The following is a 25,963-nucleotide window of genomic DNA, read 5'->3' as shown; positions in this document are numbered from 1 at the left end:
CATGAAAAAAACAGAGATAACTGAGCATTTCTTGACATTACGCCCCCTCCCGGAAGGCACAACCTCGCACCATAACAATAACAAACAGATAACGGAGCAGTGAGGGTGAGGGCTTAGGAGGTGGGCGAGGGGGCGGCGAAGGGATAGTGACAGGAGATGGCGATGGAGGAATAGTGACGTGAGGATGACGATGATAGGCCGATGCAGCCTAAAACCAGTGCCGACAGCCAACGGCGGAGTTGAGGGAGAGAGGAGCCAAGGTGTAACAGTGGCTGATGACAACTGATGTATGACCAACATTGACAAGGCCGAAGGATCCACTGGCGCAGACGGAGAGCCGATGGAACTGAGCGACATCGCTGGCACTGGAGACCCAGGTGATGCCGCCACCATGATGTTGATCTGAGGCGTAGCCAGAGTATCCGAGGGCTGAGGCGGAGCCGGTGTGACGGAGGACAGAGGTGAAGCTGAAGGGAAAGAGGAACCCGCTGTAGCAGTAGAGGTGGAGGAACGGAGCGTAGCTGAAAGCCCGCAAGAACTAGGGAGCCGGTGGAACTAGGGAACCCGGTGGAGCCGCAAGGCCAAGGGTATCTGTTGGAGCTGAAGGTGGGAGGAGCCAAAGCGGCGCCGTCAGATCGACGGGCCGAGATGGAGCGAAGTGATCAGATGCTGGAGGAAGAGCAGCAGGATCCTTTTGCTCAGGCACTGCTGGTGGTTGAACGACCTGAGGCTCGATGTTACAGCAAGGCATCCCTAGAGACGGCGAAGGGCTGCAAACATCTAGCAGAGGCGGGGCTGTAGGACTGGTTGATCTCTGCAGTGATGGCGGCAGATGGAAATCGTTCTCGATTTAGTGAATTTTGATGAAGTACAGAGTTGATACGTCCGCATTGAAGATCATCAGCCAGTCTTCAGTTTCCATCAGCATTCCTTCAACCTTTAGTGTTGTGGGCTCGCACCCCTGGTCAGACTCACCGCGGGGTTCAGCTCTTTCCTTTTCATCTTGGGCTCTGGCCCACGCGTCGCAGCAGGTGGTAGCTCTCTGTCTGTGGGGGACTCCGATTTCTCCGTGGTCGAAGGTGGTGAAACGGGCTCTGGGTCTGGCTGTGTTCTGGACCGGGGATAGATGTTCTCCAGACACCAGATGATGGCTTCCCTCCAGTCTAGTCCAGAGGTGTCTGGGAGGTCTACAGGGTGATGATAATTAGCCCCAATCCAGAAAAAAATACTTTAGGGTCTTGCTGGTGATGGCAAGACGAAAGAAATGTTCAGTGAAGGTAAAGAAATTGTGGCTCATGCGAGCCACAGCCGTAAATTTCGCAGCATAATCCATATTAGGTCGGTTGTTCTGTCACAAGATGAAGGAGAGTCCAAAAAGGGTTCAATAAACAAAAATGGTCCTTTAAGGCAAAGTAACAGCGTGTCTACACACAAACACGAACAACAACCGACCATTGAAGGATGAAACAGAACAACTTAAATACACAGTGATAATGAGATGATAACGAACAGGTGTGATGATTAGATGAGTGTCCATGACAACTGTTGACTGGCGGGAAACTAAGACAAAAGGCTTGTTCGACTTGAACCGGCGCTGCACAGACCGATCGGTTTATGACATCAATGTACCGCGAGAGCGATTCAAAATCATACGTCTGCTCTCTATTCGCTCTCGAGGTACTTTGATGTCATTCCCGATCGGTCTGTGCAGCGCCGGTTCAAGTCGAACAAGCCTAAAGAAACACGTGATTGAAGATAAACTAAAAGTCCATGAAAAAGAATAAAAAATCAAAGATAACTGATTGTTCGTGGCATTAGCTGAACTACGCACAACTAACAAAAAATTTGCTAGAAACTTAAGAACAATATCTTCTTAAATATTTAAATACAAGATGATATAATTTATCCTTTAAATGTATCATTTAAAATATAAAATTGCTTTTATAAAATGTTAAAATGTTAATAAAACAAAATGATAATACTTAAAAAATCATAAATGATATAACAATATTTAATAAAAAATGTCAATTTAAATAATATTATTTTAGTGTAAATTAGCATTGAATTGATAAACTTCTCTTAAAATAAACAGACTAAGTTCACACTAAATACAACAAAAAAAACTAGAATGCAACCTAATTTATATAACTGAGTTAAAAACACCAAACAGCAGCATGTAACTGAATATTTTGCTACAAAAAATCTCTCAAATTATTTGCTACTATGTGGAGAGCGATGAAGCATTATTTTTTAATTGTTCATTTGCACGGCCCAAACAAATAGTTACTTCCCATCGCTTGTGTGTATGGGTTCATCTAGCTGGTACGGATATAACAAAGCATGCAGTTGTGTGTGAATGGCTTCACAGTTTCACAACACATTGATTTTTTGTATGTATAAGCGTGTGTGTGTCCTTGAAAGCGGAATATAAACAGTGAAAAGATGTTCCCAGTTGTCAATGTTTCATTGTACCTCACTGTGTTGCAGATTTGTGTCAGTGTTTTGTCTGTATTCATCAATGTGAGTTATAAACCTTTGTGTGTGTGTGTGTGTGTGTGTGTACGTGTCCTTTCACACACTACATTGTTGGATGCTCCAGGCTTCCTGGCTCTCCGGCATACACTACTCAGCTTCCTGCTTGCTAAAGCTGCTAAGGGGGTTGTGTGTGAGGGACGAGATGAATAAAAACCATCTGGACGCTGCCGAGGTCTACAGACAGTGCTATAAGCACAGGGAAGCTGGCAGAACAGCCCAACAGCAGGGATTTGTGCACGGGCAAACACTACCTCTAGCTTTCTAAAACAGGAAGAACAAAGAAAGAGTGATTCTTTAGAGGGGGGAAAGCCAAACAATACCACAGCTTCCCACCCATACCACTAGCAGTGCTATTGTTCCCTGCACTGTATACAGGAGCCTCATAACCTCACTGCATTGGTTACTGGAGGATCATGGGATGTTACTCTGGGTGATTGCTGGGAAGGGTATTTATAGAGATCAGCACAAGACGAAGAGATGTAAAAGAAGGATTAAATGAGAGGAGACAGGAATTAGTCACCCTATGTGATTGGTTCTCAGCGATATCTCCAGCTCTCGCAGGACTTTGGTGGATTCCTGAACCCTCCTGCGGAATTTCTGCACACAGAGAAACTGATGATTATCGGCATGTTTGGAGAAAACTCTGCAACTTCCCCAGAATAAAGTTTTTTTTAAAACATTTCAATAAACACTAACTGGTGCCGGGTAAAACAACATTTATGGTTAACCTTTTAGCGATTAAAATATGTCAACACTAATGTCCTGCACATACGCTGCCATTCAAAAGTTTGGGGTACGTAAGATTATTAAATGTTTTTAAGAGAAGGTATTTATTCTTAGCCAGACTGCATTTATTTGGTCTAAAATACAGTAAAAAAAAACAATATTGTGAGATATTATTAGTTTAAAACAACTGATTTCTCTTTTGACATATTTTGAAATGTAATTTATTCCTGTGATGGCAAAGCTGAATTTTCAGCATCATTACTTCAGTCTTCAGTGTCACATGATCCTTCAGAAATCATTCTAATATGCTGATTTGCTTTGAATTAGAAACATTTCTTATTATCAATGTTGAAAACAGTTAAAAACTGTTTATCTGCTCAACATTTTTGTAGAAACTGTGATACATTTGTTAAGGATTATTATTATTTTTTGATGAATAGAGAGTTCAAAAGATGAGCATTAATTTGCATTTATGTATTAAACAGAAATCTTTTGCAATGTTACAAATGTCTTTGATTTTAAATGTAATGTATCCTTGCTGAATTAAATAAAATCTTACTGACCCCAACATTTTATACAATTTATATATTGTATATAAATGTATATACATTTTTTTACATATGTATTTTCTTTAGCATTTTCCTCCCTGTCTTTAGAATTAAAGGCTATTTTTCTGCTGTTGATTTTAGTCTTCTATGTAAAGAATTCCTCTGTCTTCAGTAAGTTGTGGAAGTTCAGAACAACCCAATTGTCCAGGTCAGTTTCAATAGATAGTCTTTTTGTACAGGGAAGAAAATTTTATGTTTTAAAGTTACAATTTGTTTTAAAAGAACATTCACTAAAAGAGATGAAGGGCAATTAGATTTCTCACAACACAACCGCTTTAACTGCTGTAAATCATGTTCACATGCAACCAGCTGAGAAACAGACATTGGTTTTATTTTCTAGAGGATGATGCTGACCTTGCGTGTGACTCTTGGGTCTAAATATCCACGTAGTTTCTGGATATATGTATGTGGAGGATTCTTCACTTGGAAACGCTCCTAACACACCAGAAGAGGGGGAGAAAGTTATACACAGATTATTAAACATCTCCAATAAAATATGAATGCGTTTATCTAACACATGCACATATTTTTAACATTCCATATTGTTTGTTTAAAAAACTTTGACATTATTCTAAAACATTTTTTTGCTGTAACTGTGAACTCCCTTTTTCAGCCACATAGATTTGTCAAGATGCATGACTAGACGTTTATAAATAGTAGTTTTACAAGACATTGAAGTCATCATTTTTTCTACATGATCCTGTATTTAACAAGATGTGCAATTTTACCTAATGGTACAGTTTCTCTAAAAAAATCCCTCATGTCATTCCAAGCCAGCATGACAGTATGAACTCAAAAGGAGAAATTCTAAAGACTGTACAGGCTGCTCTTTTCCATGCAATTACAATGAATGGGGACCAAAATCACCATAAAATGTTAATAAAAAGAATCCATACATACGACTAATGGAAAACTTCAGTCCCCGCTCATTTTAACTGCATGGAAAAGAAGTTTCACAGAAGAATATGGGTTTAAAACAACATGAGGGAGAGTAAATGATGACAGAACTTTCATTTTTGGGTGTACTGTTCCTTTAAATGATATCCTGTCATTCAGAATCCTGTAATCTACCTTGTCTTTTTTGTAAGGAATAATTAAAATTGTATATAACTTTCTAAGTGTCTATAAAATGTCAAGCATCTTGTTCTCTTAACTTGTTAATAATAATATTTTAAAGGCCATGTCGACGACACCATTCTTGGAGGCATGTTCTTCTGGACTGCATTACAGAAGCAAGGGTGTGGCATAAAAGTGGGTCACTGTGGAGGCTGTACCTGGTCACAGATGAGGTCCCACTTCTTCTCATTATCGTACTGCCGGAGGAGACGTGCTTTATCTGGCGGCAGGTTCATTGAGTTCTGAAAAACAGAGAGCGCTTTTGCATCAGAACACACAGGAAGTCATGTATTCCTCCGTGTACCCATGGCAACGACCTTGCAGAGACGTCTCTGTGCTCGTTTTCTTTGGGTCACAGTGGTTTCTACCCAGACACGAAACCCCGCAATCTCTGATCTCACGTCCTGTGCTGACTTCTTATATCCTGTTTAAAATGTATCTTCAGAGTCAGACATCAAGGAAATCTTTGTACCGAATTCTCCATCTCAAACTATATGAAGGAAATTATGAGCAGTGCTTGCCTTTGCAAAACTCACTGCCACAATTGTGGGTGATTGCCAGGGTGTTGCTATGCAGTTGCTATAGTGTTCTGAGTAGTTTGTAGTGTGTTGTTATGTGTTTACTAAGGGGTTGTTAGAAAGTTACACAACAAACTGCATCACATGAAGTAGCATTCATGTCCATAGCACAAGTGCAGGTTTAAACAAAGGTTTTTTATTTCGGAATTAAGTAATTAAGTAAAAGTAGATGCTTTTACTAAAGTTAATTTTTGTGCATCGCTGTGTTACTGTGTACAGAGCACACAATGTGCCGCAAGAGCTGATATTATGAACATAAGTATAAACTTATTTTACAGCGGAGCAACAGCTAAATAGAACCTTGCTTGCAAGTTTATTAAAGTCAAAGACTTTATATACAGAAAGACGGTTCACTCCTATTACTTAGGAATGGGAGAAAGTGCATACATTTTGTTTCTAAACGCTTGAATCATGACATTTTTGTCATGATTAGAGCATTTAAAAACAAAATTTATGAGACAGTTTTTGTTATATTTCATTGGTGATTTCAAATATGAAATTCAATTGTAAACTTGGTGAAGAGTTTTGGAGAATTGGATGTTTCACCATTCAGAGAGATAGGAGCTGCACTTGTATGCCCGAGAGGAGTTTGATGTCTGAAAGATGTCTGCCGAGTGAAATAACTTGTCTTAAAGGAACTTTGTTAAAGTCAGTATGTTTACAGAAACTTGCGTGAAGAGTAACACACTCGGTTAAATCATGACACATGCATCTGAATGTAACTCTGTCGCACCCTAGACTACTGAAGTTTATTAAGTACAGACAAACGCAAGCACTACCGTCTGCGTTTATGTGATCAAATTTTCTTGAGGGTCGGTAAAAATGTTTAATGCTTTTGGAAAAAATGCTCACGAGGTTGCATTTATTTGATCAAAAATACAATAAAAACATATACTTAACAAATAATGTTGTGAAATTTGAAATAATGTTTTATATATTTACATTTTTTCCTGTAATGGGAAAGTTTTCACCAGCCATTGCTCCAGTGTTTAGTGTCACATGATCCTTCAGAAATCATTCTGATTTGGTCCTCAAGAAACGCTGAAAACGCTTAATATTTTTTACGAAAACTGTCATTTTTTCAGGATTTTTTGATAAATACAAAGTTTAAAGTTTAAAATCTTTTGTAACATTATAAATGTTTACTGTCACTTTTGATCAATTTAATGCATCCTTCCTAAAAGTATTAATTTCTTTAAATAAAAAATCTTTCTGACTCCAAACTTTTAAACAGTAGACTAAGTGTTAGATTTACTGTATGTTCTCATAATTCTCATAAATCATTGTGATTATAATAATAATGCTATTGTTCTACTGATATCTAAATTATTGTACTTCATGCCACTTATTACCAGGACATTGCACATAGGCCTTCTACTCTCTTATTTCAGGTCACGTTTGCACTACAAACAGATCTGTAAGTGATTTGTCTTCTAAATGTCTTTAATGGTGGAACACACACTGAGTCCGTTGTGGGGTGTTAGCTGACAACTGTCTCCAACAAACACTGAATTTCCCTTTATTAACCTGAGACTCTGTCCTGTGATTAAAGATAGCGAACAGCAGATAGGCACTGAGCCAGATTATCACAGCATGTTACAGACCTCTCACTGGGTTTCCCTTTGAAGATGGAAAAGGTGTTTGTTCTGAAGATGCCATTCACGCCCATATCAACACCCGCCTGAGCATCACCTACATCCTTGCACTCCACATTAGAGTGATTCATCCACCCCAAAAGTCAACAGCTTCTAAGTCTACAGCCAAGGCAACATATCATCTCAGTGAAATTACATGACCACATCATTATAAACAACATATTTTTCCAGTCATTCTGACTCGATGATTTGTGGAAAGTGAATATTGTGTGTTGAAAGAATTTGTTTTATTTTATTTCCACTTTAAAGTGATTACACCTTTCCACAAGCCCATATGAATCATATTCAGTGACAAGTCTGGGAAAGGCTGGTGGTGAATGCAGTATGTATTACAGTAGTGTCAGAATTAAAATTTCCTGATAATTTACTCACCCCCACGTCATGTCTTTCTTTCTTTAGCTGAAAAGAAATGAAGGTTTTTGAGGAAAACATTCCAGAATTTTTCTCCATATAGTGGACTTCAATAGGATACAACTGTTTGAAGGTCCAAATTGTTGTTTCAATGCAGCTTCAAAGGACTCTACACGATCCCAGCCAAGGAATAAGGGTCTTATCTAGCGAAACGATCTGTCATTTTCTAAAGAAAAATAAACATTTATATACTTTTAAACCACAAATGCTCCTCCTGCACTAGCTCTGCGATTAACAACGCACGACTACGTAATCATTTTGAAAGGTCACGCGTGACATAGGCGGAAATACCAACATAGTGTTTACAAAGCAAACGTGCAAAGACTAAGTCAAATGCCATTTGCAAAAAAAAAAAAAAAGAAAAAAAAAAGGTAAAACAAAGATGTCGGATGATTTTGGAAGTTTTCATCCTTCCCTACCTTTTTGAACCGGAACACGTGACCTTTCAACGTGATTAAGTAATGCGTGGCACAAGACAAGCATTTGTGGTGAAAAAGTATATATTTTTATTTTATTTTATAGAAAATGACAGATCGTTTCGCTAGATAAGACTCTTATTCCAGAGCCCTTTGAAGCTGCATTGAAACTGCAATTTGGACCTTCCACGATATGGAGAAAAATCCAGGAATGTTTTCCTCAAAAACCTTCATTTATTTTCGACTGAAGAAAGAAAGACATGAACATCTTCTTGGATGACGTGGGGGTGAGTAAATTATCAGGACATTTTAATTCTGAAGTGAACTAATCCTTTAACTCAATCTGCATGAAATCCCAGCATTCTCTATAGGGCACAGCTGATTGGTTCTTGCTGTATCAGTAGCCAATGAGCTCGCTGCTCAACCTTCAAACACTGGTCAGCATTTGCTGTAGCAGCATAGCACACTTTCAGAAACCCTCCACCTTCCCCAACTCCACCTGTATATATCTGCTACGGGTAATTCATGTATGCTACATTGTACAGCAGCAGCAGGTCTTACTTGCTCACAGCAGTGTGTCGTGTATGTATTGGTAGTAGCAAGTCCCGTACTTGCTCTACAGCAGCAGCAATAACAGCAGCAGCATAGCAGATCTATTCCGCCAAGACCAAACATATCAACATTGTCATATCCATTACCATGTCAATCACGCTGAGTTCTTGTCATGACAGAACTCAAAGTTTTGCAGCAGAGTTCATTCAGTGAAGGATTAGGCTAGTCAGACTAATGCAAACTGATAACCTGTTGAGTTTTTTGTGTGATTCACAAAAATAATCAGGTCATAAGTGAATTCTATTTTAATCAACTGAACCAATTCTTCGAAGCACTTAAAAGTCCGAACGCCAAGGCCACCTGCTAGTTTTCAGTTGCGTAAAAGCAACCAGAAGACAGTGTAAAAGTACATGTTCTACTAAACAACTGCATGCACTTTTATCAAATTGTAATCTATAATATCAGAAAGATTACACAACAAAACATCATCTTACTTGTTCAAACACGCTCCAAAACACAGATTCGAAACTAAAGATTTTGAAGAATGCACCAATCATTAGTAAACTTTTTTTTTTTTTTTATATAATAATTTATAAAAGTTCACAGCTGTTCAGTTACAATGGAGCTGTAGATTTAGGAATTGACTAATGAATCCGATGTGTTTCTCAGACAGTTCAGCTTCCAACATTTAATACAACAGCAGACAGACTCAACTGACCATGTAGTAAATTTGTTTTGTTTGAAACCACATTCGACTGGAACACATCCCAATTATGATGACTAGGGTCTGTAATGTCTGAAAAGCTAACAAAATTCAGCAGAAATGACAATGTGTAAAAAGAGGCCCTGGAGAATGTTATTTGGCTCTGTCTGTGAAGATCTCAAGCATTACCATTCCCTCCCACAATTCCCCTTCCAAAGTTTTTTTTTCTTCAGTAGTGACCGACATTGTGCATTCCAGATGTCCACAGTTACAGAAGGAATGTGTCGTGTTTATAACAGTAATGAATTTGGCTATAAATGATCCCACTTCATCTTTTATTTCACTCTATTTTCCCTCCATTCCCTTCTCTTTGACACAGCGTATATATTTTACATTCTTGGAGGATAAAAGTTTTATCTCTTTCTCTAAATCTTTCTCTCTCTACTCTCTCCAACTCAAATGTCAAAGATGGAGTGGGTGACTCCTACACTTGTTAGCATGCAGCATGTAATAAATGACGTAAACGACAGCTCTTTCTGATGAGCTCACTGCTTCCGAACATTTCACACAACAAACCGCATCCATTGTTTTTGAGGAAGAAAGGACAGAAAAGCCTACAAAAATACCATCATCCATGCTTAGTCAATATGAAAGCATCCAGTCTCTGAGGAAATATCAACTATACTGCATTTTTATGTCAACTGCAAAAGAGGCTGTAGATCAAATCCAGTTTGAAAGAAATATAATCTCATTATTCTCATATTTTTCACCTAGACAGAAATGAGACTAAATAAACAGTATATTTTTTTCTTAAATTTCCCAATTCTCAGAAAATGCCTCTACATATATGCTATGTATATAAAAGGAGAGATCTTACTGTCTCATATTTGATAATATACTAAAGTCTGGAATCAAAAGTCAAAGATTTCAATATGAATTCAAACATTTCTTCATCTTTTTCCCCAAAACCAAATACTTTGCTATCCACATTAATTTCAGAGCTGTATTCTTTTACTTCAAGTCAACAATTGCATTATTTATTTCTCATAAGCAAATTATAAGAAACATCTGAAACAAAGATGATACTTAAATAGCTCCAGCCCCCTAAGCTATGAAAGAGCAAGTCAGAGGTTGGATCTGGCCATATGTCTGTTGCTGGGTTGTCAGGACTGCCTAGTGACCATTTGTTGGTCTGATATGTAATTAGGGCACTTAGAACACAGAGAGGTTCCAGTCCTCCATTCACATGACGATCCAAGATCTGGTGCCACATCACTGATAACAGCGGCTGCAAAGAGCTCAGATGAGTCTTTATCTGATCTACAGTAGCTCTCTGAGTTTTAGGCTTCTTTGTTTTCTGGTCCAGAAACGAGTGACTAAGTAAATAAGTTTCACTTTTCGGATTCAGTTCTGCAGTATTTACCCTAGGGGTTTTTTCTCAGGCCCCAAGAGCTTCCTGCACAGATATTATTAGCCAAACCATTGGAGTGCTACACCAACACAAAGAAACTTGCATAAGTACAACACACAAAAAAACATAGAACACATAAACGTCTTTGAATCAAAGGGGAAACCATCAATACTAAAACTCACTGAAGTAAGATCAAAGAAAACACTATGAAGATTTTAATATTTATAGAGTTGAATGAGAAAAACTAGCTTGTCCACCCCAGGCCACACTGAAAACAGCAGTCTGAAATAGCAAAATGCTGAATTCGGTCCTAACCACTGAGATGGCACACAGTACAATGGAATGAAAGTGCTTTGTCAATTCCTGGAAAGGAAGAACATGTTATTTTGGCATAAAAAGTCCCACATATTCAGCATGAAACGTCTGCAAACATTATACAATATAAAAAGGTGGTCATGTCCAAAAATATGAATGATAAAACAAAACAAAACAAAACAAAAAACACCAGATGTTCTACATTCCCCAAAAGACCTTCCTTGCTACTCTGCTAGAGTAAAAGGATCAGCTAACTGGCAATCCCTAATCTAATTTTGCTAATCTCATTTGACTTTTCCTACAAAAGTCCAGTCTTGTTTCCCTGCCATAATGACTTTAAAAAGAGACCCACATCTTACATGTGAGATGAAAATACCTTCAATTTTTAAAGTAGGACCAATGACTGAAAATAAAGCATAAAATCAACTCCCTAAAGCTCTTTACTTCCAGAATAGAGTGACGCTACCCACGACAGGGACAAAAAGAGCTTCTGTTTGATCCCAGTATAGTTTGTAAAAGGGTGACTGTGGGGACACAACAAAGAACCATTGCCTTTCTCTGGCATGTTGAGTTGTTTGGCAAATGATTATGTTGAACAATAGACTGTGGCTATCAGTTACACTCGCTTTTTAACACTAAAGTAAAACAACAACAAAAAATACTCAAGTGAAATGTATTTTAACTTCTGGGAACATGAATTTTTACATTTTCTGACAAATTTGGAAAACCCCTTTCTAATAAGACCAAACAAATTCAAAAAAAGAGGAACAGAAGTGTGGGAGAGGAAAGACCCATTATGAGATGAACCATGTGAATAACTGAAAATTAAAGTGAGCAAAGACCATGCTACAAATTACAGGTGGAGTTGGGAAAATTAACTAGACATTGGGACAGTTGGCTGATGAGGGAGTGGGACAGGCAAAAGATGTGTCTTAGGAGAACAGTAGCTTGATTTGTAGTTGGGTATCAGATTGCAGAGAATGAAGAGAAGTAAAGAGCCCAAGAGACAGAGAACAGAAGGGGGAAACAAACCCCAGTCACGCACAGCCCTCCTTACAAAACACCACACATGATGGAGAGCACAGTTCAGACAGGAAGACAACATACAGACAAAGAAACCAATCTGTGCTTTCTCATCTGGAGGTTTGGCCTCCTGTTTATGAATTGTAACATTGCCAGAAATACCAGTGTAAACTCTTCAAATTCAACATGAAATGTATTCACAATTTTTTTCTTCTATAATATGACATAAATCTGATCTATTTCTGTATTTTTCAACAATATCTTATATTTGCCAATACACCAAAGGAAGAGACTTTCTTAGCAGTGTTTTCCAAAACCAAATAATCTAGACTTAATTCACATTCATTTCACAGCTCTATTCTTTTACTTTACATCAAGAAATTCCTTATGTCATAAACGACTTTAAGAGAAACATCTGAAAACATCTGGTAAAACAAGATATAATGCTATTTGTTTAAATACTAATAATAATTTTATTATAATTATTATTACTTAAGTATTTATATTATATTACAATTAATAATAATGAGGATGCTGGAGCCTATCAGCATCCCAGACTAGAGATAGAGAAATTTGTATTATTGTTATCAATTGATATTATTTACAATTGCTATTACAGTTGCTATTTTTGATGAAAGATTAGGAAAACAAACCTGTTTTTCTTTAAAATAACATGCACTGATGAATCATTCATAATAAGACCAGGAACATGTATTAATAAAGTAATTATGGTCAATTTTTGATTTCATATTGACTTTAAAAGACAGATAAAAGACCCTGCTTAAGGGCCAACATCACAAATCAGCATCAAAATGGCCCTTCTTACCCGTATTAATGTGGTCAAATATTAGTCTTCACCAGGGGGACAGCTATGGCATGTTTAAAAGAGGGCCACACACTTTTACAGCCTTATTTGGCCGGTCCTCCGTCCGCTCTGAGAGGTCAGTAGGAGTTCATGTGAGCAAAAATTCTTAGCTGCATTTATAAACACAAACAATGCAAATATGTTTTGCGCCCATGCACAGCTCCGAGGGACTGCTCCCATGCCTGAGCCTAGACTCTGGGAGACATCCAACATAAACTCCTCCAAAGCCCACTTAAACCTACAAGCTTAATGTAATTTAAACCGTAAAGCCAATAAGAGTGGTTTACAAACTGATCTAAATGGCTCTTTGACTACTAAGTCAACAGGTAGAGTCTCCAACTTCACTCCATTTTATCAGTTTTAATGGTAGCCTACTGTAGTAAAGGAATAATGAGGGGGAAAGTCTGGGATCTTATATTCTTTCAATGGATCTAGCATGTGTCAGCATAGTCGACTAGACCAGAGCAGACCGCCAGACACACACCGTCTCCCCATCTAAACCGTCTCCGCCGTTCAGCTACTGAGCTCTACCTAATAGGTCCCCAGGCGCCGAGCGTCAACGCAGGGCCTGAGGAATGTACACCAACCCAGCCAGATTTAGTGGACTGCGAGTTTGAATGGGAAATAATAGCTCTTACTGAACGTCACACTGAGCTGAAGCATTTTCCTCCCATTTTTCCAAAATTGTTTGGTACTTTTGGGGAAAAGTGTGTTTTGAAGAAACCCCTCTGTACAGTCATTAATAAAGCAGTAAAATATTAAAACTTTCCAAACATTCTTTCCTTACAAAAAAAACTCTTGCAGTACATTTGTAGACCCTGGTTGAAAACACTGGCCCTACGACAAACATGGACGAATTTTATTAACATTAAAAGATAATACCCTTCTATGATCCTTCACTGATCATTATTATACCATAGTTAGATATTAATTCAATAATATAGTATAACATGATATGATATGATATGATATTTGGAATTAATGCTATTTATATTTTTAAATAAAATTATATATCTGTCTATGGACCCTCTTGCAGGACATTCCCAGAAGAATGACTAACAGAGTCTCACTGAAGAAAATGACCTTGAGCAATGACATCACATATCACATGTAAACGACAGTATTGGGTTCATGGGTGAATTTCCATATTTTACAAAACCACATCAACACGAAGTCTTTAAGCTTCTGTTCCTCTTATTCCTTGAAACAGAGTATAATACAAGAAAGAAGCACAGGCACCTCAGCCATGAAGGGTATCACAAGCCCAGGGGGACTTCCACCTTTAAATTTAGTTTAAAAGTAACAGTTTACTCTGACCAAAAGGAGAACAGGGCAGTTCTCAAGCAAGTCTCCTGGCACTGAGCAAGACAAAATGGAGTGTGAGAAAATGCTATCCTCCATTCACTGCAATGACACCTAATCTCCCAATCCTAACCAGTAACCTGAACCAGGCAATCACAACAAAGCAAATCCACAAAACACAAATGTCCCATCCACCCACCACAGAAAGAGTGAGGTCAAGGTACTAGTGAACTGCCACACCATCCCCCACCAGTTGTTTATATAAGAAACACAAACAATCCCCATTCTAAACCATTCAGGATTTAAGCCCAAAGTATACTTATTTTTTTAACGTAAAGTATACTCCATTTAATAGCGTGCACGGATGCAGGCACATGCGCTCTAGAAAGTTTCATCTTTGTCCAGTGTCTAAGTTATGACTGATAAAAATGTCTTTGTATTCTTTTAAAGCTACAATATGTACGATTTTTGTAATAAAATATCCAAAAATCACTTGCACAGTGTGATATATTTCCTGCAGTTGCGTACTTACAATATCCCAAAAGTTCCCAAAGATTTTTAATTTCAGAGAAATTCCCATTTTAAATAATGGCTCGTCCCTGTCGCCCTGTCCCACTTGTAGCCTGTCAATGACGTAATATCCGCGTTATTCCTGGTTTCCGCTCGTACTGCCATAGTAACCATGGTGATAGACGTGGACAACTGCATTACGTCTAGCGGCACGCTCACGCTGTTGTTGTTTCGTTCGAACATTATGGACCATGGCAAGCAGACTTTGGGACAAAAGGAGAACTACAATGAGGATTAATATGCCGAAAGCTCCACGTCCGTGACAAACTTCGACTTGACAGTGACACGCAAATGTAGAGGTGAGCAAGTGTACATAAAACTAATCAATGTTATACACCTCAACATGATGAAATGTTAGAATGTGATCAGTATGTTATTCTAATGTTGATCTAGCTTACTGCTAATCTCATACAGACAAACTAACACATAGAATACCATTACAACTTTCAACACACTCAAATGCAGTTTAGTGTGATAGTGTAGACCAAGTGAAACAGCGATAAATAAAATGACCTGTGTGAGTATTAATTCAGCACTTGTGGGTAGTTCGGTAGAATGAAATGTCCTTATTCCTTTATATCCGCAGGACTCGCGTGTGGCGCTGATATCTCTCTCATTAGCAATCACGACCTGCTTTATACCACAGTCTTATTAAAAACATCAATGTATTCACACTCATCCATAAACATTATTAGATCCTTCGGCATGACGGCAAGTTCCATAATTCCGCTTATGCGTCATCAACCTACGCCTTTGTTATTTTAAGAAGTTAGCGACCCCTAGCGGCGAAAAAGAAAATCCATATTGTAGCTTTAAAGTTTAAAGTTTCGGCCATCTCATAACCCCCTCACACAATCACTTTTCAGGCTTCTGTTGTTGTTGCAGTCTCCGATATTTTGTTGTTGTTTCTGTCTCTTTTGTTCTGTTTTCTACTGTGAAAAAATGGCTTGTGGAACAAACTGGTTAGCGCAAAACCAATGCAATGCCCATGTGGGACCTGCGTGTACAAAGTGCATGCTGTTACAAATATCAGGCTGCATGCGTACTATTCTGGTGACGAAATTTGCGTCACGCGCACTGAACTGCGCATAAGCATAAAAACCGAAGTATAGTTTGGGCTTAAAGTTGAATATAATAAATCAAATATAATAAATAAAAGTAAAATAAACAAAATAAAACATTTAATTTATATACATAATAATAAATAATAATTTGAAGTAGATAAAATATATAATAAAAATACGTAAAATAATAATAATAATAATAATAATAATAGGCTAAGGCTACAATAAAATATTCAAAAAAATTTTTTTTATAATAATAATAATAATTTAAAATATATAATATAATTAAAAATAAATAAAAATGATAATAACAATATATAGTAATATATTATTATTATTATTATTATTATTAAAAATATATATAATTATTAATTAAAATGATTTACACACGAAAACCTTTCTGTAATGACCATTTCACCAGGTTTCACTGCAGATTGTGGTGCCTTTGTTTATCTGCCCCAGGACACACCACTATTATCAGCTGTGAAAAGAGAATGAACTCGCTCATTGAAAGTAAAACTAGCAGTTCAGAACTGTTAGAGAACACTGAAAAAGCACGGCATATGAAATTTCCCTCTCAAATTTCTCAACAACACAGCGAGCGTTAACTGGTGAACACAGATGTTGTAATGTTGATGAGGCCATTAACGCCTCGATGGTCTACAGCTGTGGTGTGCCTCCTGCAAACTACTGAACTATGCTCTTCTCCACCAACAGATTCCCTGGAGCTTTTAGCAACTCCTCATGTCTGCCACAAATCATAAGTCAGGTCAAAGACACAGAAACACATTTCCCTTTAAAACAGAAAAGTTCAGAAGCTCGTAAGACAACCTGGCCATTCTTATCTAAAATGTTGAGAAAAATGTACACTTTTAAGCATGCTATGTGAAAGTGTCTTCTTGAGCTTCATTTAAGAACTATTCTTTTCAGTGATGTGGTTCATTAGAAATATTTCCTTTGATTTCAGGAACTGCTGAAGATCATGATGAGGATTCCAGATGTGACGTCGCAATTCTCTTTCTACTTGACAGGATCTGCGGCACATTAATTATTCAGACTCTCTTTAATGGTGTCATGATCAAACACATCTCAGTTATTAAATAGGGGCAGAATTAATTCTAACCATGTGAATCAGATCTGGAGTTATGAAGAAGGAACTGAGCTTATAGAGATAAACATTCGGCAAATATAATTTATAGTGAATCACAGCCTCTGGCTGACTTAAAAGGAGGATGTCCTGTTTGCGTCTTCGGTCGGCCACACAGGAGATGGAGAGGAACAGGGTCATAACGGATATACACAGAGAGTACAACAGGAATGGGATAACAGGAGACAGCTTCACTTTGACATCGAAACATGCACGACTGCACACACTCTTGTACACATAGCGTATATTTTATGGCAACTGACCTGATATATATATATATATATATATATATATATATATATATATATGAAGAGTTCAGATGCAAAAGCCTCTAAGTGCCATTTGAAATTTTCTTCTAGAATGATCATTTTTATCAAGCTTGTGTATTTAAGTTCCATAATTTCACTTAAATGACAATTAAGATTACCTATTAATTGTCATTTGAGTGAAATTACTGCACTTAAATATACGAGCTTGATAAAAATGATCATTCTAGAAGAAAAATTTCAGATGGCACTTAGAGGCTTTTGCATCTGAACTCTTCATATATATATATATATATATATATTCATTTATATTTATATCTAAATTTGTCTTTTTTTTCTTTTTTTTAATTAATCTAATTTTAGTGAGGTTTATGCTTACAACAAGAAAAACGTATCACACAAACACATACATACACACATATAGATGGACAGATGGAGACAGACAGATCTATCCATGAAAACACCATAGTGGCTCAAAATGCTGCCAGCATGGAAAAGTGGAACTTGCTGTGCAGAATCCTGAAGAAAATCTGTAGCTGAGGAGGCCACCAGACCCATGTCATAATGATGTGGTGAGTAAATTCACCCTGAGATAATAATAATGGTGAGTTCTATAGTGCAGAGTCACCACCCACTTAGTCCTGCCAACCTTAAAATACACGGAACAACGGATGTACTCTTTTCTGAACGTGAGTCTGAGAAAAGGAGTCAAAAAAGAGGAAACATAGGTTTCCTTATCACAAGTTCTGTGATACTGACAAAAACGAAACAACATTTATTTACAGACATGTGCAGAAATAGTATTTATCTGTAAGTAAGAACTCTTGCAGCAGTTCCTGCGAGCTCTAGAGTAAAAGAAACGAGCACAAAGGGCTCGGGGGGAGAGGCCCTTTCTCTAAAACAACACACACTCACAGAGCCTCCATTGTGCTGGAGAGGAAACCACTGCTCAGAGTGGACCCTCAACACAGCTGCAAGAGAACAGCCTGACACACACACCTACGGCCAAATATAAACCATCCACAAGTAAATTTGCATATATTGTTCGATATATTGTACATGGCAGCTACACTACAAAAAATACATCTTTAAATTGGTGTTTATGACTTGAGTAAAAAATCAACAACAGCAAAAAAATCTTTGAAACAAGATAAATTTACTTGACAGGCAACAAACACTGCATAAGAAATTTAGACTATATAGTTGATTTAATTGAATTTTTCTTACCGTGCAAGCAATTTTTTTTCTTGTTTAAGCAAAAAGTTTGTTCGATTTATGCTTAACAGGAAAGAAAATAAATATATATTCATTATACTTTTAATGAATACCATATAAACATTGATCAGCAAACATAAACAAAAGCTCAACCATAGTTGCTTGACGTGCGAGAACAAACCTCATTGGTTCTTGCTGAAGCTCAAACGTGCTGCGTAACACAAGAATGAACCTCATTGGTTCTCGCTGAAGCTCAAACGTGCTGCGTAACACAAGAATGAACCTCATTGGTTCTTGCAGAAGCTCAAACGTGCTGCGTAACACAAGAATGAACCTCATTGGTTCTCGCTGAAGCTCAAACGTGCTGCGTAACACAAGAATGAACCTCATTGGTTCTTGCTGAAGCTCAAACGTGCTGCGTAACACAAGAATGAACCTCATTGGTTCTCGCTGAAGCTCAAACGTGCTGCGTAACACAAGAATGAACCTCATTGGTTCTCGCTGAAGCTCAAACGTGCTGCGTAACACAAGAATGAACCTCATTGGTTCTTGCAGAAGCTCAAACGTGCTGCGTAACACAAGAATGAACCTCATTGGTTCTTGCTGAAGCTCAAACGTGCTGCGTAACACAAGAATGAACCTCATTGGTTCTCGCTGAAGCTCAAACGTGCTGCGTAACACAAGAACAAACCTCATTGGATCTTGCTGAAGCTCAAACGTGCTGCGTAACACAAGAACAAACCTCATTGGATCTTGCTGAAGCTCAAACGTGCTGCGTAACACAAGAATGAACCTCATTGGTTCTTGCTGAAGCTCAAACGTGCTGCGTAACACAAGAATGAACCTCATTGGTTCTCGCTGAAGCTCAAACGTGCTGCGTAACACAAGAATGAACCTCATTGGTTCTCGCTGAAGCTCAAACGTGCTGCGTAACACAAGAATGAACCTCATTGGTTCTCGCACGTCAAGCAAACATGCTTGAGCTTCCATTTACCACAACTGATGTGTGCATTGATGAATGTTTATATATGAATGAAAGCTTAAATTAAATCTGTTAATCATAAAGCGATGGTGTCTCTTTTCAATTCAATTCATGTGGTTTAGTTTTACGATCTATTTATGAACTTTTTGAAGCATCAAATTGGTAGTTGCGTAGACTGTCAATGGAGGGACAGAAAGCTCATTTGTGTTTCGAAGATGAACGAAAGTCTTACGGGTTTGGAACAACATTTGAGGGAGTAAATGATGACAGAATTTTCATTTTTGGGTGAACTAACCCTTTAAAGTGCCCCTATTATGCTTTTTCTGATATTACTTTGCATGTAGCTGTTTGTGAATGTAAAAGGTCTGCAATGTTTTGAAAATCAAAGTGCAGTCAGTAATTCCAGTCTTATTTCCTGCATGAATCTACGTAGATTTGTAATAAATTTGCATAATGCCAGTCTATATTTTCTTTATTGGCTGCCAACGAACAACTTCTACTTTGGCCCGACCTCAAACACTGTAGTTGTAGCTGAGAGACAGTTCCCTGAGCTGCAAAAGCAAATCCACTTGGTATGCATTTCCAAAGGATGAGGCTCGAACTCAGGCTCGAACTAATACAGTAAAACCGACACCATCGTTACTGATTGTATAACTGCAATTGCTAATGAAGCCTCCAGAGCTGAAATTCAGAGGTATTGTGCGTTTCATTTCCGACACGCACTGAGTCATCTGACCAATCAGAGCAGAGTAGGCTCTCAGAGAGGTTTAGAGAGCCTGAATCATTGATTGAACCGTTTCATTCACTGAGAGAAAAGAGTTGATGCTGCAATGTACTGACCTTGGATGCATGTAAACTTATTGCAGCAGACCTCCAAAACAAAACTAGGAAAATTTAAAAAAAGCATAATAGGGGCACTTTAAACTTAGCACAACACAAAAACCTGTCAGACTTAATGCATACGTGTGTTATCGTGTAGGACAAGGATGCCCACAGAGAGGAGCCTCAGACATCCCAGCGCTGACATTGCGACGGGGCCATACGAGAGACAGATGTACACTCCCACAGCATGAGTCTGCGGCATAACAAACAAACAATGGCCGATTCCTCCCCACCTGCAGGCTCTTTAGAAGCGCTCCACTCGGCCCGAAAGCAGGCTGACCGGACACACAGAGCGGATAACCGAAACACAGGCCAAACTAATGAAAATGATTTAGGTTTAATGTCCCATAAACAGGAGCCACAGCTTGACTCCATTAGTTCTACTTGAGTGACATCTATCAAATACTGTGACATGATGGACAGCACAGTGTCAAGGGTCACACTGACAAGCAATGGGGCAGGAAGGGTCACTGTTGCTTCTTCCTGTGTGGCAAAGCACGCACTTAAACACTCGCACAACTAAAGCTCTTTGAATTGGGAAAAGTAGAAGTTTACTACAATAACCAAGATGGCAAATCTCTCTGCGTGTACTTCATAGTAGACAAACAAGACAATAAACCCAGTAGGACTTTGAAATAGCCCCACAGTATGGCATTCTGCTAAAAGTGTTGGTAAAGTCATTACAACGGTGCATAGTGGCAGACAGCCAGTTCAAAGGGAATTTTCCTTCTCTAAAGTTCTCCCGTGGCTTTAACCGAGAGCAGACCGCAGGAATCCGCCGCAGTGCAGTCGAGCGGGAGCACTTTGAAAGAGGATATCACACACACATCTCCCGCTCCATGGCTGCACCAGAAAAAAAATTACACCTCCTGTCTCTTTAACAAAACAGAGGCCCATATGGAGAAGTTTAGCCAGGAAGCCAGACCCCAACTTCAGTTTCAGACAGAGAGTGAGGTGTAAGAGTGTTCCATTACCATAGAATATTCCATATGGATTTAGGGTTCCACCTACATTGTTAAAACTGCAAGGTTAAAATGAACACAAATCCATTATCGGGCAGTCTCTTTTGAGCTGTCAGTTCAGATTTTGGTGGGAAATTTCAGGTTTACATTGATCCTCTTGCATGCTTACATCACACATCAGTAAATGAAAAAAAAAACAACAACCTCACACGTAACTTGCAATTTGGCCTTTCAGCCACAGTTTAGATAAAAAGGCAGAAGTTCTGAAGTAAATAGCAACAAATAGCCAAAGAACAATACAAAAAAACCTAATTAAGGATAAAGAATGAGTTACACCTGATAAATTCACATTAAAGTGCCCCTATTATGCTTTTTCTGATATTAGGCTACCTTTTTAATGTAGCTGCTTGTGAATGTAAAAGGTCTGCAAAGTTTTGAAGATCAAAGTGCACAATAAATGGAGTTATTGTCTCCCAAAAGAAGGAACCGATTCTGAACTGCCTGAAACAAGTCGTCAGTAATAAGCTTTATTTGTCATGCACGAATCTATGTTGGTTTGTAACAAATTTGTAACAAATTCACACAATGCCAACCTATATGGTCTTCATTGGTTGCCTGTGATATTATTTCTGTAATTTAATGTATTTCTGAATGAAAAAGTATGATTTTTGATAAAAATTGGACGAGACATTTGCGAATTGATTGGATTGCGAAAAGCTCCCAGAACGAAGTCAGGTGGTTAGAGGAGAAGTGTTGAAAATAAGAGGGAATGGTGATCACAAGGTGGAGCCTACATTTTGATGAAGATTATAAAGACAAACATGTATTTGGAATAATGTGTGCTGATGAATCATGCACAATAAGACCAGGATCGGATTAAGAGAGAGAACAGTCTTTATGTTGACTTTAACACACCTACTTCGTAAGCTTGCAAAACAAACAAACAAAAAAACTCTTCTTAAAGGGATAAATCATCCAAAAAAAAAAAAATCTTTTTGGGAGAAAAAGTGGGAAAATGACAGAATTTTCATTTTTAGGTATACTATCCTTTTTAAGTCATTATGAAATCTGATATGTACATATGTAACAGGTCCTACTCAAATCCCGAGTGGGATTAGAACCTGCGTCTCCGGGATGGGAGGCGCTCCAATCAGGATTCGAACCAGCGTCTCCGGCATGGGAGGCGCTCCAATCAGGATTCAAACCTGCATCTCTGGCATGGGAGGCGCTCCAATCAGGATTCGAACCTGCGTCTCCGACATGGAAGGTGCTCCGAGGAGGATTAGAACCTGTGTCTCCAGTATGGGAGGCAGGCGAGCTAACAAGGATGCTAAAGACTCTTTAGACTAGGGGAGTGATGTTTTCTCTCACAGCTCTTACTAGCTTGCCTCCGTTACACATATTTAGTCAAGATGTTGCTAATTTAAATAAAGAAAACCATCAGTCTTCTGACTGAAGCTTGAAGGCAGCGTGACCAAAGCAAACCAATGCAATAGTCTAGATTGAGAACATCAAGAAAGCCAGTAGCCAACACACTAAACTCTCTAGGCACTGCTGGAGAAACTAGCCTCAGCCAGCTCCACAATGCAATTTCCTTTCGCAAACGAGGGAAAAATGTCAGGCAGCTGTTTCCAGCCGCAGAGAGCTGAGATGAAGCAGAGTCTGAATCAGCCAGACAAAGGAAAAAGAGCAAAACGATGTATACGGCACATGCGCTCGGTTAGGCCTGAACCAAGCGTTTTATTAGCGGGGTGCATGAAGTCGTCTGATGTAACCCAGGGATCTCATCCCCTGATCCATCTCCACACACAGCCCGCCCTGCTGTGTGCTAAGCTCCTGTTAAAGCCATCAGTGCACGGATATTACTGTGCTGGGCTGGCACAGCCTACACCTATGACATCATTATGCGCTGTCCGTCTGAGAGCGTGTGTCTGAGGGAGGAAAGATGGTACGAGCAGATACAACCTTACCTCACACTGAGCTAAATGTGCATCACAAGCAGTTGCACATCGGAAATCAAAGGGTTACGTCACTGTATGCTGTCAGGAAAGTTATAAATGCACAATAAAAGAGAGGTTGTGGCTGTCAGAATCACATTTTTCCTATTTGTTTCTTTTGAATGCATATAAACACGCACATGTGACTACTATGTAAGAATGTGGTTTTGTTCAGACTGAATCGATGACGGAAGAAACACTCTCAACCTGTGTGAGTCTAATCAGTATCTAGCGTGAAGCCGAAGGCCTGTTTTCCTGAGTGGAGCGCTCTCTGACTATGAGACACACACTTTGATGTTCCTTTATCTTTCGAGTGGGACAGACAGAGCCCAGCACATGCTGCCATTCGATAACAGCACTGAAACAAATGTGACTCAAAATGTTATGCTTTCCCACAGAGTTAAAGCAGTGAGAGGAAATCTGGCCGAACTTAAAGACTGTCGACAAGGCTCTAAAACTGACCTCGGATCCACCCTGGGATGGTCAGTCTTTCCAGCATCAGTCCAGTATGGAGAGAATGAGGTCACTTTGTTGCTAAACTACAACTCTTTGATCAATTAAAAAATATCTATCTATCTATGACCGACTGACTGACTTTTTATCCTCAGAGAACAACTAAGAATGAAATGTAAGGAAGTAGTTATTAATCTTTTTTTTTTTAAACGCAAACAAAGATAAACAGTTTAACAACAAAGTCTAAATAAAAAACTACAAAGAATCTACAAGATGACAGATTAGGGGTGGGCGATGTTTACAAATGCTATGATGTTGATTCAGTTACTGTATTACATAAACACGCCTGATTGCCTCATAATGTCAGATTCATAATGACAGATGAGTGTGTAAGTGTGTGTTCAACACAGATCTGCTCAAAGATTTCACAGCAGCAGGCGCTGGATAGAGAGAGAGAGAGAGAGAGAGAGAGAGAGAGAGAGAGAGAGAGAGAGAGGAGGCGGATCTCTCACCATCTCTCGCTCGTAGGAGTTTTGGGGGAATTCAGAAAATGCTGCGCTCTATGAGGAGATGAATTACATTACATCCCTCACAAAATTACACTCTTTCCCTGTATGTCATTTTACCAAAGAAAACTTTTGGGATGTAAAGTGACTTTTGTGTCTGTGTCTTTCACCCTCACGCGAAATATCACATCATTTGTCAGCGCTCGTGATGAAGCTTCAGAGACAAAAGGACTGAGGAGAAGCGTGCGAGTAACAAAATGGGGGTGGCAGTGAAACATTTGAGAAAGTCATAAAGCTGCTGACATACGGAACATATCAGAGAAATGTCAACACGTCTCTTTAGCTCGTCTAAGCGTTGTGATTATCACTGTAAAGTTTGAGATGCCAAGCAATATCAATAGGAACACTGGATGAAAACAATAATAGTTACTTTAAATGAAGGGAACGCTAACATTATGATTTAATGTAAATACACGGTGTAAATACTTTTAAGATAAAGTGAAAATAAACTTAATACAAATATTTTAAATGCCTAAGAAAAAGTTTGAAATATATTTTTTAAACGTAAAAACACACTACACTCTATATTTATACACGTAACTGTTGCATACTCACCAAAACTATGGCAAATCTTTCTTCCAGCTCTGTTGGGTCAGGCATTGGAACTTTCAAGGGCATGATATGATGCTTCATCTCAGACTGCCCGTCCACGCTCTCAATATTCCCCATATTTACTTTTATAAAGTGATACAGGATTCAGATGCTCTGTGTATAATTCAGTCTTTGCCTCCCGGCGTCCTTTATAAATCCAATATACATCCAATACGTGCGATTACATTCCACTTTTGTTTTGTTAAAAAACAAAAAAAGAAAAAAGTTATCCTTTTCAGAACCGATTCCTAATTTGCACTAATATTAAATAATGATGAGATCATGTAAATCATGTAAGTGAATAAAAATCCCAAAAGTATTACTTTGCTGTCCTCTTAAAAAGTATTGTATTGCAGATGTCTGGACAATCCATGTCAAGCAGTCAGTCCTCTTAATTCTTCTTTATTCTGTTGTCTCTCTTCTCTTGTCTATGCTGTCGAGTTTTTGTTTATTTTGTGGGATCCCGATTAGTGCTCATCTGTGAACTCACTGCGTCCACAATGAAAGCTTTCGACATGCGAGATGCGTTTGATCCCATCCCACCCTCTAACTACAAGTATACAAACTGCACATCGCTAGCGTAGATGAATGGCTGGGGTTTTCCGTTCTCTCTGTCGCCACCTGCACACGGAAGCTGGAACTACAGCATTTCTAATTGGGAATCCCAGTAGCCCCCGCTGTGGCATTTTAATGACTTCATTCTGGACTATTTGGCGGTAGCAATATGGCAAGCCGTTTTAGCTTAAATTGTACCCAGCGTTACTCGTCGTAATTGCATTTTTACTAGAAAGAATTCAATTAGAGAGCTCATAATTCAATTATTACTAGTAGCAATTACAATTAGAGAGCTCATAATTCAATTATTACTAGTAAAAATTACAATTAAAGAGCTCTCTAATTCAATTATTACTAGTAACAATTCCAATTAGAGAGCTCTACAAATGAATTTTTACTAGAAACATTTCAGTTGTAGTGCTCCGTAATTAAAAATGAATGGAAGTCAAAGGAGACATATGAATCATATGTCTCCATTGACTTCCATTCATTTTTAA

General features: G+C 38.5%; 1 protein-coding gene across 8 annotated transcripts in view; it reads right to left on the bottom strand.

Annotated features, from left to right (window-relative positions):
- Positions 1–25,465, bottom strand: part of fmnl3 (formin-like 3) — a 47,242-nt gene extending 21,777 nt beyond the window's left edge. For all 8 annotated transcript variants that reach the window (XM_079849085.1, XM_079849089.1, XM_079849086.1 and 5 more), the window contains exons 1-4: positions 24,876–25,465; positions 5,144–5,227; positions 4,224–4,304; positions 3,056–3,132 (exon numbers count right to left, since the gene is read on the bottom strand). In XM_079849085.1, coding sequence (XP_079705211.1) covers positions 3,056–3,132; positions 4,224–4,304; positions 5,144–5,227; positions 24,876–24,989 — 356 coding nt within the window. In that variant the 5' untranslated portion in view covers positions 24,990–25,465. The remainder of the gene's footprint in view (positions 1–3,055; positions 3,133–4,223; positions 4,305–5,143; positions 5,228–24,875) is intronic.
- Positions 25,466–25,963: the final 498 nt, after the last annotated feature.

This window comes from Squalius cephalus, assembly GCF_949319135.1.
Source record: "Squalius cephalus genome assembly, chromosome: 18".
Classification (NCBI taxonomy): domain Eukaryota; kingdom Metazoa; phylum Chordata; class Actinopteri; order Cypriniformes; family Leuciscidae; genus Squalius; species Squalius cephalus.
The sequence above is the reverse complement of the archived record's forward strand: the minus strand, read 5'-3'. Positions and strand labels throughout refer to the sequence as shown.